This window comes from Euleptes europaea, chromosome 17 (assembly GCF_029931775.1).
Source record: "Euleptes europaea isolate rEulEur1 chromosome 17, rEulEur1.hap1, whole genome shotgun sequence".
NCBI classification, from domain to species: domain Eukaryota; kingdom Metazoa; phylum Chordata; class Lepidosauria; order Squamata; family Sphaerodactylidae; genus Euleptes; species Euleptes europaea.
The window spans coordinates 2,800,341-2,819,710 of NC_079328.1; the positions used below are offsets into that span (position 1 = coordinate 2,800,341).

Sequence of the window (19,370 nt, forward strand, 5' to 3'; positions counted from 1 at the left end):
AATCACCGAAGTGCACTTGACACCATAGGAGCTACAATAGTTTTTATACATGCACACTTTGTAGGACACTTTGTACATGAAACTAAACAATGGAATATAAATAAGTGAGCATCTTTTTAAAGTACACAAATAATAAAGTTCATTTACATTCTTTGCTTCCCAAGATGCTGATGGAAAAACAAGATCTTCCCAATAGGAAGTCTGAAGACTAATGCAGTAAAATCTTCATTCACATTCACACACACACACACACACACACACACACACCATACACATCTCCCCCCCCCGCACACACACCCATACTTCAGGTTACATAGTTGTGAGACTATGAGAAGTCCATGACAGGACAAACTCTTCTCACCAGAAGAGGATGGCGGGACAGTTAGAATTAATTCAGTTTCTTCTGTAGGGGATTTCTTCTGTCTTCTGTAATGTCTGGGCTGAAGTCTGTACAGAAACCATTAGGAGCAGGATTCTTCAAACAACTTTCTGTTTCCATCTGATCAGGATATAAATACTCTTTTGCAAAGTTGGGATACATTTCTGCAAACCTGTGAAAATCATCTAGAAACAGATGAGAAGAAAACTTACACTTCAAGCATATTAAAATTCCTGACATTTACACGACACTGACATTTTATTGTCTATTTCTGGTACAATTTTTGTTATGTGTCTCAGGTCAATAACACTATTATGCAGAATACAAGCTGGAGACTTGCAAAATTAGGGGTGAAAGGAGACAAAAACTACTGCGAAATTTCTGGCACATACGTGCCTGGTATAACATATTAAGGGCTTGAGGAGGCCAATCCCCCTTTTCTTGTTCCCCCTATGAACTGACTCTCAACTGCTCTCCAGATTCTGAGGGTATCAAGCATAACCAGTCCTTGTCGGGCCTTCTTGGTGTTTTATTATTTCAGTATTTATTTAAAATATGCATATTGCTTTTTTAGCATTATTCATCAAATTATGAACACAAATTAATGGCAATTTTCAGCATCCCTTTTAGTATACAGAAAAACTCTTACCATGTCTGTGGTCCTATTTTACTGCCCCACTGATAGGCACTAATAGTGCAATCCTGAAGGGAGGGGCTGAAAGGGGTTTGGAGGCAGTGTGGCCCCTGTGGCAGTGTAAGTGCCACCTTTGCCATCCAAAAGGGCACTTACGCTGCTGCAGGGCCACTTACAGCGGTGCTGTGGAGCCATGCGGCAGTGTGAGATAAGGGTGCTGGCACAGCCGCAAGCATTTCTCCGGTGCAAGGGCTTGCGGTGGTGCCAAAGGGGGCATTCCCAGGGGCAGGGCTGACTTTAGTCAGCTCCTTGAGCCCTTGCACCTACAAAAGTGGTGGTGCAGCCCCATGGAACTGAATGGAGGAGTTTCATGGGGTTTTCAGTAAATTACATTTTTTGCTTGCAGCGCAGGGCAGCAAGCCACTCAGGAGGCAGCACGGCTGCACCGGCCCTGGGCCCACCGCAACTACCCCCCCCCTTAGGACTGCGCTGTAAGCCTATTTAAGGCAATATGACCCATCAATATCCAGTGGTTTTCAACCTTCAGAGAACACACTGTCTACAGAGAAACCCCTGAGCATCTGCAATGAAATTCCTGTGCGTTGGATAAAATTTGGGAACATAATCTAGGTTGTAATTTCAATGAACACAGACTGCTGTATGGGCCTTTTCTACTTTACCACCACCCTGTGTGAAACTGAAGAAAATACAGAAAATGGTCGAACGGACTGTTCAAGATTTTTAAACAGGAGAACCACACAGCCTACTTCGAGACAAAACACAAATAACCGTATTCATATAATCTCTTCCACTCACCCTTCTATTCTCTGAAAACAGAACAGAGAGTATTGTCGAAGGCTTTCACGGTCAGAGTTCATTGGTTCTTGTAGGTTATCCGGGCTGTGTGACCGTGGTCTTGGTATTTTCTTTCCTGAAGTTTTGCCAGCAGCTGTGGCAGGCATCTTCAGAGAAGTAACACTGAAGGACAGTGTCTCTCAGTGTCAAGTGTGTAGGAAGAGTAATATATATAATATATATAGCTCAAACCCAACCCCTTTCTGACTATATATTACTCTTCCTACACACTTGACACTGAGAGACACTGTCCTTCAGTGTTACTCCTCTGAAGATGCCTGCCACAGCTGCTGGCGAAACGTCGGGAAAGAAAATACCAAGACCACGGTCACATAGCCCGGATAACCTACAAGAACCAAAGAACAGAGAGTGTCGCCGACAACCCACACCCATAGGTGCAGATTGCAGGGGGAAGCTGGAAATGGTGAGCAAACTGTCTTTCATGAGGGCTTGTGTCGCCTAATTGCTCTTCTCAACGAGCCCCCCCAAAACCTCCCAGGCAGTCCCCAGGGCTCCTCAGAATGCAGTTTTAAAGACTTTGTTCTACTTAATTCAAGTGAGGAACAAATTCAGAAAGAATGAGGATGATTAAATTTAATATAGAAAAGCAATAGTAAAAGTGGCCAGTTTGCATAATGAAAAATTCTCCGACGTATTAAAGAATGGGAACTTGTAACACAAATTCCTATTCTTAGAAGTGGCAGGAGGAGCATTCTAGATCCTTTCTGATTGCCCCTCCCATCAGAGGCAGAGCCAGCATGCAGATGTCAACCCTTCTGCTGGTGAGGAGCCTCTACTCTCAAACTGCTTGGCAAGAACAGGAACACCCCCCGCTACATATGCAAGATAATGAAAAAGAAAATGATAATTATGCCCACTAGATGAAAACTTCCCCAGGAAGATATTCAGGTGAATAATGTGTCTTGATGGCAGTGTAATCTTTTGCAGGACCCTCCTCCTAAAGGCCATCTCTGCAGAAGAGAACGTTACTGATTTTACAACACTTTGTGAATTCACTCACAGGCATCCACACAGCAGCTCTGCAGACAAATTTCACCCACAGTACCCTCTCCCTGCTCTCGTAGTCTATGAGAACTGTTGGCATGCTCTTTCGGGATGGAAATGCACAGGTGAGGGTTGGAATACAACCTTCCCAACTTAAATACCCGCCATGATGAAGAACATTTTTAGAGTTAATTTTTTCAGGAGAATGTAAGCCATGGATTCAAATGGGGATCCCATTAAAGCTGTAAGAACCCAGCTCAGGTTCCAATTAGGAAAACTGTACCCAAGGTGATCCGCTAATGACAATACCTTTCAAAAATCTACAGATAGGAGGGTTAGCAGACAAACAGCCTTTTCCTTTGTGCTCCTGAATGCCAGCTGCTGCTTCAATGGACTTGCACTGTCTCTATTTAACCCTTCTTGAAAAAACCCAGAAACAGGTAAGTATCCTTGCATGCCAGGGTCTCTCTTGTCTTAGCATACCTGACTTCCAAGTGACCCAGTATTTGTAGAGGTGTGCCTAGATACCAGCAGTGCGGAGACTATGGTATCTAGGTAGCTATACTCCTTTAGCCATTGCTGCTCAACCTCCAGGCTGCTAGCTGGACTTGAGTCCTAAACCTTGCTTCCATTCACACTGCATCTCATCTGTTGTAGGGACAGACACCACTGCAGAATATGTTCCTCCAGCAATATCCATCTCCACTCATGCAAGACCACTGTCTTTCAAGAGCTGGAAAATACTCTCCGCAGTGGAGGACTGCTCCTACAACAGACAGGGCACAACACAAGCAGAAAGAAGGCATAGGATCCAAGACCGAGGATTGGGATTTAGAACTGGTAGTATTTGCAAAATATTAGGCTCTTGTGGCCACCATAAGTACTCTGGATTAGACACATGTGCTTCACAGGCGCATGGGGATCTGATTTGGATTGGGACTGCAGCATGCATGGAGAAGGGGCTTCAACTCCACCCACCCCCCAACTGCTCTGTCATTTTCCTCACCTGAAATGTTCCTTGGGAAGCTGCTATTTTCTCCTCTGGAAAGCTTACTTATACCCAGCATTACACAGAAGTTTCTCAGCGGAAAAAACAGTGGCCCCCCTGGGCAATTCCAGGTCAGGAAAATGGTATGGGGGAGAGGCTGATGGTAAATCACAGAACTAATATTATTTATATATTTAACACAATTTAAAGTTGCCTTTCCACCCAACCTAGGGTCCAAGACAGCAAAAAATAAAAAAACTTTTATTTACAGACACACACAAAAAAACAAGTAAAACAAAACACAGAGACATATGAATGGGAAGGGGACACATGAATCTTCCTGGGAATGGAATCCCATAATTTTGGTCCCATGACCAAGAAACCCCTTTCTCAGGTTGCCACCTGTCCAGGCTCAGATGGTGGAGGCACCCAAAGCAGGGCCTCCAGAGATGACCGTATGGTTGGGTAGGTTCATATGGAAGTAGGCAGTCCTTGAAGTACGCTGGCCCCAAACCCTATAGGGCATCAAAGCACCTTCAACTGGGCCTGGACAGGGCATTTTCCCTCTTAAGTATATTCCCTGTTTGTTCTGAACAAGGCTGTGGTTACATCAGACCCACAGATGTAGTCTATAGACCACAAGCATGCAAATTCTGGTTAGTAGGCGACCATAGCTTCTCATCAAGCTCCAGCTACTGGCATTCTGGAGAGCGTGATACAATCTTATTCACATGTCTGAAGGCACATGCCAAAGAAGGGAAAGAATGATGCTGGAAACTTGTGCACTACACTCTTCAGTAATAGCCCTCTCCTCAGATGTTCCTGGGCATACCTGTTTCCTATAGGAAAGTTCTCCCTTCTCTATGAATTTTTACAACCATTTCCTAAACTTACCATATGTAATTGTACCCCTTTCTTCTTTGTCTATAGCTCTAAAAAAGTTTGAGACATTAAGGTCTGAGACACCCATGGCAGTCTTTAGAATACAAGTTAAATCTTCTTCTGTTAGCGCTCCCGCTTCTGACTGATACATCTGTGAACAAGTATAAAATATCAGTTTTACTCCAGCAAAGCGACACATTCACATTAATTTGATTAACTATAATTGATTATATAAATAGAAAATCCAACCACAACAAAAGATACCAATTATAATCTCTTTCATTATCTGCTGAAGGAGACTTACGTTGACAGCCTGATGAATAAAGTAATTTTCACTTGCTGCCTTACTGCTTACAGAATGATTGTAGTCTGAGGGGCCTTCCTCAAGCGCCTAAGCCATTGCTGTGATACCAACAGCAGAGAAAACTCTAACCATGGTGCCCACAAGTGCAATGGTGCCAAGAGCATAGAATCATAGAGTTGGAAGGGACCACCAGGGCCATCAAGTCCAACCCCCTGCACAATGCAGGAAATTCACAACTACATCCCCCCTCCACACCCCTAGTGACCAGAAGATGGCCAAGATGCCCTCCCTCTCATCATCTGCCTAAGGTCACAGAATCAGCATTGCTGACAGATGGCCATCTAACCTCTTCTTAAATACCTCCAGGGAAGGAGAGCTTACCACCTCCCAAGGAAGCCTGTTCCACTGAGGAACCGCTCTAACTGTTAGAAAATTCTTCCTAATGTCTAGACGGAAACTCTTTTGATTTAATTTCAAACCATTGGTTCTGGTCCGACCTTCTTGAGCAACAGAAAACAACTCGGCACCCTCCTCTATATGACAGCCCTTCAAGTACTTGAACATGGTTATCATATCCCCTCTCAGTCTTCTCCTCTTCAGGCTAAACATACCCAGCTCCTTCAACCTTTCCTCATAGGATTTGGTCTCCAGACCCCTCACCATCTTCATTGCCCTCCTCTGGACACGTTCCAGCTTGTCTACATCTTTCTTAAATTGTGGTGCCCAAAACTGAACACAGTACTCTAGTTGAGGTCTAACCAGAGCAGAGTAAAGCGATACCATCACTTCGCATGATCTGGACACTATACTTCTGTTGATGCAGCCCAAGACTGCGTTTGCCTTTTTAGTTACAGCATCACACTGCTGACTCATGTTCAGTGTTTTGTCTACTAAGACCCCAAGATCCTTTTCACACACACTACTGCTCAAACAAGTCTCCCCCATCCTATAAATATGCATTTGATTTTTCCTACCTAAATGCAGAACTTTACATTTGTCTTTGTTGAAGTGCATTTTATTAGTTCTAGCCCATTTCTCCAGCCTGTCAAGATCATCCTGCATCTTGGCTCTGCCTTCTACCGTATTTGCTACCCCACCCAATTTAGTATCATCTGCAAATTTAATAAGCATCCCCTCTATTCCTTCATCCAAATCATTTATAAAGATGTCGAACAACACAGGGTCCAGCACAGATCCCTGAGGAACTCCACTAGTCACTTCTCTCCAAGTGGACGAGGAACCATTAACTAGCACTCTTTGGGTACGATCTGTCAACCAGTTGCAGATCCATCTAACAATAATAGGCTCTAACACACATTTTCCCAATTTGTCAACTAGAATACTATGTGGAACCTTATCAAAAGCCTTACTATGTAAACTATGTCTACAGCATTCCCCCGATCCAGCAAGGTAGTAACTTTCTCAAAAAAGGAGATAAGATTAGTCTATGACTTATTCTTGAGAAACCCATGCTGGCTCTTAGTGATCAGATCCATCCTTTCTAAATGCTCTAGGATGGACTGTTTGAAGCCTGAGTGAGGCCACTCCAGGGATACTAGAGGTGAAGGTGCTCCTGCAAATATTCTGAGCGAGGCCTCCCCAGGGACCTAGAATTGAAGGTGCTCCTGCAAATATTCTGGGCCATTTCAGCTGCATGTGGGAACTGCTGATATAAATTTGAGGTGAAAGGAATATTTCTCTCTGTGATGGCACTTTCATAAGCACAGTTCACCATTTGATGCTGCACTCATCAAGGGGCAAGCAGAGATGTGTGAATCATGTCTTTGCTTGCCCAGATAGTATTTTGCATTAAAGGAGTACAAAAGATGCTCCAGTTTGTAGACAAAATTGTGACTGCACGAATATGGCTGCACTTAAGTGTAATCATGCTTGATCATCCAGTTTGGCCCATTCTCTGTTTGACACCTGAGCAGCGACCTGCTTGGACGCACCTGAGTGAATGTGGATTAATCTACTTAGCACAAATACTATGATGTCTCCCACCATTATGTTACTTTCTTATTTATGTACTTCCTTCATTTATACCCCTCCTTTCTTCCCCAGGAGGATCCAAAGTGGCTTACATAGTTCTTCCTTCCATTTTATCCTAATAACAACACTGTTGAGGTGAGTCAGGCTGAGAGTGTGTGACTGGATGTTGCAGTTGCTGCCACTATCAGTTTTAAAAAGAAACATTGTAAAAAAAATCTTTTTTGTGATTTTTGAGTTAAGACTTACTAGTTAGGTATCTACGTCCCTTCGGTGTTTACCGATGAACCCTGTTAATCTGCCATCAGTTCTTGAATAGATACTATTGACTGTGTTGGGTGCAAAAGCGCAGGCAAGTGTAGTCTAGCACAAAGCTTCTTAAACTGTGAGACACGAAAATGAACGTGAGGGTCGCGAAAAATTTGGCCACAGTAAATGGTAAAATTATATGAATACAAAAGGATTGTTTTAAAATAAATTTCTTTATGATTTATTACCAGTACATGTTTGATTTGTATACCTATTTTATAAACCTATATACCTGGGGTCGCGTAAAAATTTCTCAGGTGAAAAGGGGTTGCAAGTGGAAAAAGTTTAAGAAGCCCTGGTCTAGCAGATGTCATTCATTCAAAGGACACATCCCACTGCACAGCTGCAAACAGGGAACAAGGGCAATTCTTCACACAAACTCATGACCCAGCCCTGACTGTGGTAGATCTCTCTCTGCTGGTAACTAAGTTGACACAGCCCTTGCAAAAGCAGCTTCAATGACCTGGCCCTTTAGCTCAGCATGATGCTATGCTCCAAACGAATAGAGGTGATCCAGTCAGGAACTGGCCTTGCGCATCATTGGAGTTCAAGCACAGCAAGATCATCTGGTGGTTGTATTAAAGTTTGCAGCATGCCTAATTAAGTAGGCTAAATCATACAGAAGTTTCAAGTCAGCAATGTCTTCAAATTAACTGTCATGTACAGGCAGATGTTGCGGTGTTGAGTATGATATCAACTTGCCTATTTTCCAAGTGTAGCTTTGAAAAAGCTTTTAATGAAGCATTTCAATAAAGCTGCTACTTGCCTTAGAAGCCAACTGTACTGTTTGCAAGGTTTTGGATGGTCTACAGACTACTGACAAAGCAGTTACATATTCTCGCAAGTCAATCAGACCATTTTCCTTCTGCAAAAGGAAAAGGATCAAAGTTATATTACTGATTTCATAGAAAGCAGCGAGTGGAAAAAATGCTGTAAACATTTCACATCAGAAAAATTCCTATGAATGTTTCTGCATACAGGTTTGCAAATGCAGATTCCTAAATACCACAGTTAAAATACCTAACAATATACTCATTTTAAACACGAGAACATTAAATAATCAGTATGCACTTGTTACTAATCACAATGGACTTAACAGTACGAGTGGCTGCACATTATCTTCTACTGGAATGACAGAACACATTCCAGTAAGACAGAATGTGATACTAACAGTATATCATATCACACTAGTTCCAAAACTTCTAACAAAATAGATCATTAAGATCATATGCTCAAAGAACAGGCAAAGGCATGTGCACAAGACCTTTCGGATTTAGTAATCATATTTTCAGGAACCATTTTCTTAATATCAGTGGATACTTTCTGCATTACAGCTATGTTAACTGCAAATAAAAATTAACACTGCATTCTTATCATAACCTGTGAAATTTGTCAAGGATTTAAACACAGGTGATTTATTTAGAAAAAAACTGAAACTGTTTCTTACCTCATCAAAAAGCGCAAACATGTTTTCTAGCGTATCAGAAACTGGGACTTCCAAGTATGCCGCAAACTCTTTGAGACCGACTTTTTTCTTTTTCATTCTTCTAGCACTTTCCGAATATCTATTGAGCACTTTTTCAAGTCTTTCTGGCTTTAACCTAAAAACAGAAAAGAAAATAATCTATTCCCCCTACAAACTGGGATTCTAAACCAGTGTTCTAGATTACTCTAGTCGGGCTTGATTCAAATGCAGGTGTGCCCTTCAGAAGCCCTTGGCTTCTTGAGGTGTGTAGTTTGCATTCCTATATTTGATCAATTAATTTCTGACCACAAGTACACCTCAATAATTTTTTGTTTTGTTTTTGGGTATACTACACAAGTATACTACACAAGTAAAAATATTACTAAAGCATCCTTAGTTACATTTTGTCATTTTAAAAAACATAGCTATCAACATTAATTTTAAAAGATATAGTACTATTGATTCTACATAGATAATTAAAGGGGAAAGATTACATGAATCCTAAGTATTTTATCTTGCCCCAAAGTAAGCAGGTCTCACAAGGCAAGGAGTATCTTCAAAGAAGACTTCCCATATCAACGCAGATTACCTTATTTATAGGTTTTCCAAATAATCTCTAACAATAGGAAACTTTCACACCTGACAGGGCTCACATTCTTGGCCAACTAATTTTCTCATAACTTAAAACACCATTCGAAGTTATCTTTACTCAAGTATCTCCTTTAAAAGGCTGTGTGAAAACAGGGTTACATTTACATGTAACTGTTGTTTATCAAGTGGTCCCCACTATGTGAATGGTGAGAGCCAGCATGGTGTAGCGGTTAAGAGCAGTGGTCTCTAACCTGGGGAACCAGGTTTGATTTCCCACTCCTCCACATGAGCGGCAGACTCTAACCTGGAGAACCGGGTTTGTTTCCCTACACATGAAGCCAGCTGGGTGACCTTGGGCCAGTCACAGTTCTCTCTAAACTGTCTCAGCCCCACCTACTTCACAAGATGTCTGTTGTGGGGAGAGGAAGGCAATTGTGAGCCGGTTTGAGACTCCTTAAAAGGTAGAGAAAATGGGGTATAAAAACCAACTCTTCTTCTTCTGTGCAGGCCAGCTGTGGAGAAGAGGATTCTAAAGCTTTCTAGAAGATTCAAAGCATTAGGAGCGTTCCTCCTCCCCTTGCACCAGTGTTTTCCCACCCAAACAGGTACATGACTGAGGAGGGGAGAGCATTCGTCCCTCAGTCCTCCCTTTGCCACCGTGGAGAAGGCAGGCTAACAGAGCAAGCAGCCCATGGTGGGAAAAGGAGGGCAGGATGTGTACCTGCACAGATGACCACCTGACTAACAACAGTTGCAGTTCAGTGCAACCCTGTTTTCATCGTTGTGGCTTCTGTGCAGTCCCACATGAGAGAGTAGTAAACTCATTCACTGAAGAGAAGGGTGTGGGCTGGTCAGTGGAAAAGTGCCTGCAGCACTGCCCTCCCTTCAGCTGCCTCGTTTCTGGAATCCACGTTGATGGAGCAGTGCTGCATGAAAGGGGATGGCGTTGACCACTGCATATGCCAACTTCACTTCCAAGACAACCCATCTGGACAAGTTTTGAGACAATACCACTTCCCCTTTATTAGGGTCAGCAAAATATACAAATTAGTTATGGTACTTTTTGTATGCTGTAAATAAAAGAGAAGAGCCCTCCTGACATCTAGTATATGTAGAGCTTGTTCTGCTATGGAGACTGGTGTTGGGAATAACCCTGGTAGAACTATGTCCTGCGATATGTGAAACTGGGAGACCACTTTTGGAAGAAAGTTAATGTTTGGAAGAAGGACCACTTTGTCTTTATGGAACTTAGTGAACAGAGGATCACAACATAAGATACGGAGCTCTCCCACTCTGCATGCTGAAGTGTTGGCTATCAAAAATGCAGTCTTGTAGGGGGGAAAAAGACAAGTCACACTTTGCTAAGCATTCGAAAGGTTTATGAGCGAATTCAGTCAGTACAAATAACAAGATTCGTTGGGAAATTGTAGGTACAACTGGCAGATATAAATTAAGCAGACCTTTGAAAAACCTCTTGGATGAAGAACACTGTAGATCTGTCCTCAGTGACATGAAAGGCTGTTATGGCTGCCATGTGCAGTTTAAAATATGATATTGATAAACCAGCATCTTTGGAGTCAAATATTCAAAAATGTCTGACAGGGGAAGACTCAGGTTGGACTCAATTGTGGGTTGCCCACTCACAAACCTTTGTTCTTGGCTGAGTAAGATTTACAAGTGGTTGGTCTACAGCCTGAAATGAGAACCTCAGTAACTCTATTCACCCACTGACCTAGGGGCATATTAGACACAGAGAGAGGTGAAGTGACATGACATTGTGATGAAGGAGGGGACCTATGTGGCGTACGTCCCTCCAATGGGACGTCCCTGTGTACCCCTTGTGAGAGGTTCCATAAGGTTGAAAACCATACCCTCTTGGGGCAGTACAGTGCTATGAGTATACATGCTGATTATTTTGCCTTTAATCTGGCAATCCCTTTGTGGAGTGTAGCAAAGGGGAGAACAGAATAGGCCCTCTTCCCATTGGAGCTGAAAAGCATCTCTGATGGAGTCCCTGTTGGATGCTGCCTGTGAACAGAACAGAGGACATTTGGCATTCTCTGCTGAAACAGGGGTGCCCCCACTCCCAGAAAACTGGATGTAAATTATGGTTGCTAAGAGACCATTTGTGGTCTGCTCTCACACCTCCCTGCTTAGAGGGTCAACTTGTCAATATTACAAGGCTATCAGATTAGTTTGACAGGTGCAGGTTAGATCAGATGGATCTAGTAATGATGCAATCAGCCTGGAAAGTCCCTGGAGAGCTAGAGGGAGCTGGCTTGATCCGGTTATGGCCAGGTGGCTGATGCAATACAGGAGGCAAGTCAGAATGACTAAGCATCTACTGTGATTGGTGGCTGCGACCACTAGGTGTATATAATGGAGTGAAACTGAAGCTCTGTGTGGGATGCTATGAGTGGAGAGTGTGTAAGAAGTATTTGTATTATATCTTTGCACTGTGAAATAAACTACACTTTTCTAAGTAGCAGAGGACTTTCTGATGGTGTTATCCTGGACAGACTGCCAATCCGCTGGCTTCTGCGTCAGGGCTCTGGGCCCAGCTCCACGCTAAAGGAGTGTTTCTGCTACACTGCGCAGGTTACGTGTGGTGGTAGCTAAGCAGAGTCCAGGATTTTCAGAAGCTACTGAGGAAAAGGAAGGCTGCGTGAGTTATGGCTCAATCAATTATCCCTGTGGATAAGCTCACCTCTGGGAATTACCATGTTTGGTCTGTGAGGCTGGAGCAGTATCTGAAGAGGGAGGATTTGTGGGACGCTGTGGAGAGGCAGTCTACCACAGCAGCCAAGGACATTAAAGCCCTTGCCAATATCACCTTGTTGGTGGGAGATGACCAGCTTGTATACGTCACGGGCAAGGAGCATGCCAAGACGGCATGGGATTCTTTACGAACAGTGTATCTCCGGGACTCGGCAGGCACTGTTCTGGCACTAATGAGACCGGCTTTATAAGTGCAATAAATCACTGCACACGCCGGCTGCAGCCCACTTGAAAACTCTGGCAGAGTTGTTTAGACAGCTGGAGTTAAGAGGGAAGAATGTTGTTGCAGAAGACCGGGTGTACTTGTTGTTAAGTTCTCTGGATGCGAGCTTTGATGTCTTAGTAACCTCACTGGAGAGTTTGGCAGCAGGGCAATTAACCTATGAGTACGGGATGGATTCTGGAGGACGAGGAACAATGGGAGGAAGGACGTAAGGAGATGACTTCAGCCCAGCTGTTGCCCCATCCCGATGCCAGAGCAGCGTCAGAGTCGCCGCGGGAGTCAAGTGCTGTGCAGCTCGGTGTAAATCAACCCAGGCAGAGAGGTCATTTACAGTCAATGCCGAGATCATCAGCCCAGCAGGGAGTCAACCCAGAAAGAGGGGCAGCGTTCTACCCTGCGCAGATGGCTCAGATGCAAGCGCGTGAGGGAGACTGGAGGAGTAGGAGCTACAAGCAAGAGGAGGAATGTATGTTTATCAGGAAGTGTTTTGCCTGTGGGTCCATGCAACACCTGAAAAGAAACTGTCCGCAGTTGGCCAGGAAAAAGCAACCAAAGAGACAGTCAGTGAATGGAACTTACACTGCTGTTGTGCTGGCAGAAGCTGGAAACAAAGAGGACATTTGGCTCTTGGACAGTGGGGCAAGTAAATGTTTTGTTAAACAGGCTTCTATGTTGGTCAACCAAAAGCAATCTGCTAAGTCTAATGTAAGTCTAGCAGATGGGAAACACTTAAAGGTACACTCTGAGGGGGAGTTGTTTTTCCCAGGTTTAAATTATACGTTTCAAGATGTACTTTGTGTGCCTGAGCTGCAGAATAACTTGCTGAGTGTTTCTGTGCTGGCTAAGGCTGGTTTTAAGGTGAAGTTTGAAGGAAACACCTGCCAGATAAGCAGGAAGGGGTTGTAATGTTAGAAGGGCACTTGCAAAAGGATGTTTATGTGGTACATAGAAGGACAGGAGAAACTTCTATGGTAGTGGAGTCTTTAAATAAAAATCCACATAATGAGTGCATATACCTTCTACACAGGCGTTTTGGCCACGCCTCCTATTCTATCCTAAAGAAGACCCTGAGTGTGTTAGGGAAGGATGACATTAAAATAAATGAGTGTAGTTCTTTCCTAGATTGCACTGTCTGCAAATCTGTTAAAAGCAGACGTAGTCCAGTGGCTAAGGTAAGCCAACGGGTGGCAACCAGACCGTTGCAAATAGCGCATTTAGATCTCTGTGGTCCATTTCCTGAGAGTGTGTCTAAGAACCGGTATGCTTTATGCATTGTTGATGATTTTTCTCGTTTTGGCTGGGTGTATCTGCTGAAGCAGAAAAGTGAGGCATGCCAAACCATCAAGTATTGGATTAATAGGGTGGAAAGGCAGCTAGACCTCAAGGTATCACCTTTGCAATCTGACAGAGGAGGTGAGTTTGTCTCTAATGCATTTACCCAGTGGTTAAAGAGCAAGAGTGGCTGAGAGGAGGATTGGTTATCTAAAGTCAATGTTGCAAGCTTTGATAGAGGATGCTAATCTAAAACCCAGGTTTTGGGGGGAAGGCATCAAGGTGGCTTGTTATTTAATCAATAGACTTTGGACCTCCAGCATTAACAATATTCCCTACAAGGCATTGTACAAGAGAAATCCCTCTTTAAAGCATTTAAGAGTATTTGGTACAAAGGCTTGGGTGAATATACCTTTAAAAAAACGCAGAGCAGGTGGCAAGAAATCCAAACCGCTGATTTTTCTGGGATATCAGAATGCAGCAAAAGCTTATTGCTTTGCTAATGATCAGAATCAGGTGTCATTTAGCAGGTCTGCGAACTTCGGAGAATCTTTTAATTGGCCAAGGTTACATGGCACAGATAAGGTTCCTGAAGGTTTTATTGCCAGCTAATGAACAGCCAGGGGGCAGATGAAAGTGTTTTTCCTGGAGATGTTTCAAGCAGGGAAACAGTAAAGAGTGAGACTCCAGAAGGAGGAGAGTCTAGTGACATGGTAGTCAGACGTTCAAACAGGAGTAATAAAGGAGTACCTCCACCAAGGTATGGCTTTGAAGATTGTGACTTAATTAACCACGTGTCTGTAATTGAACTTGAAAGTTACAAGCAGGTACTTTCTCTTGGTGATAGAGGGATTTATGGCTGCAAGCCATGGGTGTGGAAATGAATGCTTTAAAGGAGCATAATGTAATTACACCAATGAATTTACCAAAGGGACAACCTGTGATAGGTTGCAGGTGGGTTTACAAACTCAAGCAGTTGGCTGATGGTACTGTACAAAGAAAAGCCAGACTAGTTTGTAAAGGGTTTGCTCAAAGGAAATTTGTTAATTTTGATGAAACTTTTTCACCCACGGTTCATTGTGAAACCATTAAAACAGCCCTGGCAGTTGCAGGGTTGAAAGGTCTGAAAGTTTTCCACTATGACATTCAGACAGCTTACCTAAACGCACCTTTGGTAGAGGAAGTCTTCATGACTCAAATTCCAAGTTTTGAATTGAAGGAGGAAGCCAAGGTACTAAAGCTGAACAAGGCTTTGTATGGTTTACATCAATCGGACAGAGAGTGGCACAAGTGCTTAGTTGATGCTGTTAAGAAATTAGGCCTCAAACGAAGTGTTGCTGATTTTTGTTTATTTTCAAGGTGCACAGGTCAGGAGTCATAGGTGTTAATTTACATGGATGATCTGTGTGTAATAACAAATAATGAGAGTGACCAAGAACAATTCCAGAAACAGCTGGGAGAACGTTTTAAACTGAAATGTTTGGGAGAGATAAGACATTATCTAGGGGTAAAAATAAACAGAGACAATAAAGGTGTATTTTACTTGTCTCAGACAGAAAAAATAAAACAGTTGCTGGAAAGGTTTAGCATGGTTGATGCTAATGCAGCTGAAACCCCGATGGTCACAGGTTATTTGTGTGAAGAGTCACAGGAACAAGAAGAGTGTGACCAATCTCTGTATCAGTCTCTGATAGGAAGTTTGTTATATCTTGCTTGTTGGACTCGCCCAGACATATATCAGGCGGTGCATTGCCTGAGCAGGAAAAATATGTCACCAAAACAAAGTGACTGGAAGGCAGCTAAGCGAGTACTCAGATACCTGAAGGGATCTGTGAACAAACAGCTATGCATGAATGCATGTAATGGAGAACTGACTGCCTATGCAGACACTTCGTGGGCAGATCAGGGGAGCGCCAAATCAACCACCGGTTATGTGGTATATCTTGGTGAAGCGCCCATACATTGGAAATCTGTGAAACAATCATTTGTGGCCATGAGTTCGTGCGAAGCAGAGTATAGTGCTGTGAGTGAATGTATAAACCAGGTAGAATGGTTTGTCTATCTAATGAAGGAACTCAATGTGTCTGTACAGTTACCAGTGAAAATATATACTGACAGTCAATCAGCACTACAATTTGCGAACGAGCAGAACTTTAAAGGCAGGAGTAAACATATAAGAATAAGATATGTCAGTGTAGTTGAAGCTGTGAACAAAAGCTTGGTATATATTGTAAAGTGTGCCAGTGCTAGTAATGTGGCAGATCTGTTTACAAAAATTGTGGACTGTAACAGGTTTGTGAAACTAACCAAACTAATCTAATATCCTTGAGGAGTGTCAATATTACAAGGCTGTCAGATTAGTTTGACAGGTGCAGGTTAGATCAGATGGATCTAGTAATGATGCAATCAGCCTGGAAAGTCCCTGGAGAGCTAGAAGGAGCTGGCCTGATCCGGTTATGGCCAGGTGGCTGATGCAATACAGGAGGCAAGTCAGAATGACTAAGCATCTACTGTGATTGGTGGCTGCGACCACTAGGTGTATATAATGGAGTGAAACTGAAGCTCTGTGTGGGGTGCTATGAGCGGAGAGTGTGTAAGAAGTATTTGTATTATATCTTTGCACTGTGAAATAAACTACACTTTTCTAAGTAGCAGAGGACTTTCTGATGGTGTTATCCTGGACAGACTGCCAATCCGCTGGCTTCCGCGTCACAGCTGTGACATTGTATTGCCCTGCTATGTGAATGGTGTAAATGGAAATGCTCCTTTGAATCGCCAACTTCTAAATATGGGTAACATCCTTGTACATGGCTAGCAAGCCTGCCCTTCCCTGATTGTTAAGACAGAATTTTGCCATCATGTCTGTAGCCAGCAGGACCGGCTTTCTGACTAAAAGAGCTGCAAAAGAGGCAAGAGCATACCAAATCACCCTGATCTCCAGTAGGTTAATCTGTAACCCAGATTCCACTGCAGACCAGCATCCCTTGACGTGGAGGTGACTGCAGTGTGCCCCCCAGCCTGGCATCAGAGAAGACCTCTATGTCATGTAGATGTGTACCTAACACTGAGCTCTTGAAAACATAGGCATCCTGGGACCACTATATTAGTGATATAAGGATGGAGCTAATAATAGATAACCTAAGCCGTCGAGGGTCAGAATTGATTTTAAGTTTGCAAATGAACCAGTGTTGTAATGGTCCCATGTGTAGTCTCATGGGATGAGCCACTGCTGTTGCTGAAACCATCAATCCCAATGATGATTCCTTTTGGGATCATTGTGTAGAAAACCAGACTATGAGCGACTGGATGGCCTGTGCCCTCTTCTGAGACAAGTAAGCCCATTCCTTAATGGCATCCAGGATAGCCCCAATAAACTCTATGGATTGAGTTGGCTGTAAACCAGACTTTTCCCAATGAACTACAAAGCCTACGGATTCTAGTGTTTCAAGGGCTTGATTATCAGAGACTCAGATGAACAGTGTGCAAATAGCTAAATGTCCAAGCATGAGTAAACTGTGCAGCCCCCAAGTCTCAGGCCACCACTGCTGAGATGCACTTCTTGAAGACCCTTGGCGTTGGAGCTAGGCCAAAGGACAAGCACAGTATATTCATGAGAGGTGTTCCCACACTAAAAACGTCAATCTTTTTTGTAGGATTCATGAATAGAGATGTGAAAATAGGCAGCAGGTCCAGGATAGCAGACCACATCCCTTTTCTCAATTAAAATAATACCTCAGATAATAACACCATCCTAAATTTGGACACCTTTAGATGTTTATTAAAACCGCTAAAGGGGGGGGGGGGTCAAACATAGGGCCCGCAGGCCTGATCAGGTCCCCTGAGAACTCTTATCCGGCCTGCAAGCACCGGGGGAAAAGGCTGGAGGCTGCTGGGGTGAAGGACAGGTCAGCATAGTTTTTACCAGCAGAGTCTCCTTGTTCAAAACCCAGCTGGCCAATATAGAATGACCTTGGGCCAGCTGGGGGGTGGGGAGTGACGGAGGTTTATCCTCAGCAGAGAGAGACTTCCCTCTGGTTTGCAGCCTGCTTTTAAAAGAAGAGTGTGACAAACTGCACTCTCCTTTACAGCCTGCTTTCAGTTCTTGGAAGAGGGTAAGCTGGAGAGGGGGTTAGGGGGCAGGAGTTCATTGTTTCTACTTTAGTGGCGGAGGCATCTTGGGCAGTGGCGAGGATACTTATGAGTAGAGTAGAACTGCTGCTCTTGCTTATGAGTAGAATGACTGAGCAAGAGCAGGGCTTGCTCCAGACAGCAACTGTTGGTTCTGGCAGGGAGGAAGCTTTTGTTGCTGGCTACCTGCTTGCCTCTTTCAGAAAGAAGTCTATGGGGGGGGGGGTTGTGCAAAACGGGACCTGGAGGCTTGCTGCTCTTACTTGCAAGTAGAATGGCTGGCTTTACTCATGGGCAAGTACAGGGCCCGCTCCAGGCAGCAACTGTTGGTTTTGGCAGGGAGGTTTTTTTTTTAAAAAAAATCTAAACGCTCTGGTGGAGCTCCAAATTTAGGCGTCTTCAGGGTAGAACCAGAAGTCCTGATACTGCGGATGGATGTCAGACTGTATCCTCAGGCAATGGCCTTGAGGTGCACTGGGATTTGACCTCAGACCCCTGATCAAAGCTTTTCTCCAAATCTGGCAGCAGTTGTTCAGCAGGCATCTCACATCTGCACTCTCTGGTCGATGCTGATGGAGATGGAGCCGTGTGCTTGCTGGGGCCGACAGATGGAGAATCCAAAGAAATCGGTAAGTAGGTTGTTGCTCCCATTGGTCCCACTAAGGCATGTCCATGGCAGGATAAGGGCACCAAGGGCCCTGGGGCATGCACCACAGAAGAGGTGTTCTGGGCATACCTCCTTTTGGTGGTTGATGATCAGGTACATTCTGCGCTTGTTGCACAGATGGTACAGGTGGTGGGAGCTCCTCAAAAGAACCTCTGGAGGTTTCGGTGACGGTGTCCGAGAGTGAGGAACTTGTTTGACTTCAATCCTCAATGGTGAAGCGCCGTGTCAATGAGATGGGGAGTCTCAATGTGGAGGCAGTGGAGATTGTCGATGTGGAGGCAGAAACACTGCAACAATGAGATGGGGAGTCCCGACATTGAGGTGGTGGAGACTGTCGATGTTGAGGCGGTGGAGAAGGTCGATGCCTAGGTGACTGCTGGCACTGAGAGGAAGATGAAGCAGCGTGTTTTGCCTTTTTCTTAGCGTTTTTTGGGGATTTGATTCCGATGCTCCACTTTGAGCTGATGGCACCTTATTTGCCGGATTTGACATCGGTGTGGAGGGCACAGAAATCACTGAGGGTGTTTGGACCCTTTCTTCCAGATGAGTCAGGTGCTTTTGGGGATGAGTGTTAAAGGACCCTTTTCCACACTGCCACTTTAAATCTAGCAGCAATTTCATGCTGGGCCTGGGGTAAACAAACGGCAGGAATCACAAGCCACGGTATTGTGTCCTTCCCCCATACAGACCAGACACATGTGGTGCTTGTCATTCTGGGCCACTTTGGTTCCACAATCCTTACATTTTTAAAGGGAGCCATATTTCAGGCTTTACCGGTAGATAGATTGGAGGAAAAAAAATGAAAATTTGAGAATGCATTCTTTCCCCACAGCAGTGAAGAAAGAACCAAGGGAGGAGAGCTCTCTCTGTCTCCATCATGTGTCCATTTGAGCTGGAAAAC

General features: G+C 44.0%; 1 protein-coding gene across 1 annotated transcript in view; it reads right to left on the reverse strand.

Moving 5' to 3' along the window:
* Positions 1–302: 302 nt before the first annotated feature.
* LPCAT1 (lysophosphatidylcholine acyltransferase 1) overlaps positions 303–19,370 on the reverse strand; it is a 114,946-nt gene continuing 95,878 nt past the window's right edge. The window contains exons 11-14 of the mRNA XM_056862597.1: positions 8,793–8,946; positions 8,112–8,210; positions 4,756–4,894; positions 303–564 (exon numbers count right to left, since the gene is read on the reverse strand). Coding sequence (XP_056718575.1) covers positions 389–564; positions 4,756–4,894; positions 8,112–8,210; positions 8,793–8,946 — 568 coding nt within the window. The 3' untranslated portion in view covers positions 303–388. The remainder of the gene's footprint in view (positions 565–4,755; positions 4,895–8,111; positions 8,211–8,792; positions 8,947–19,370) is intronic.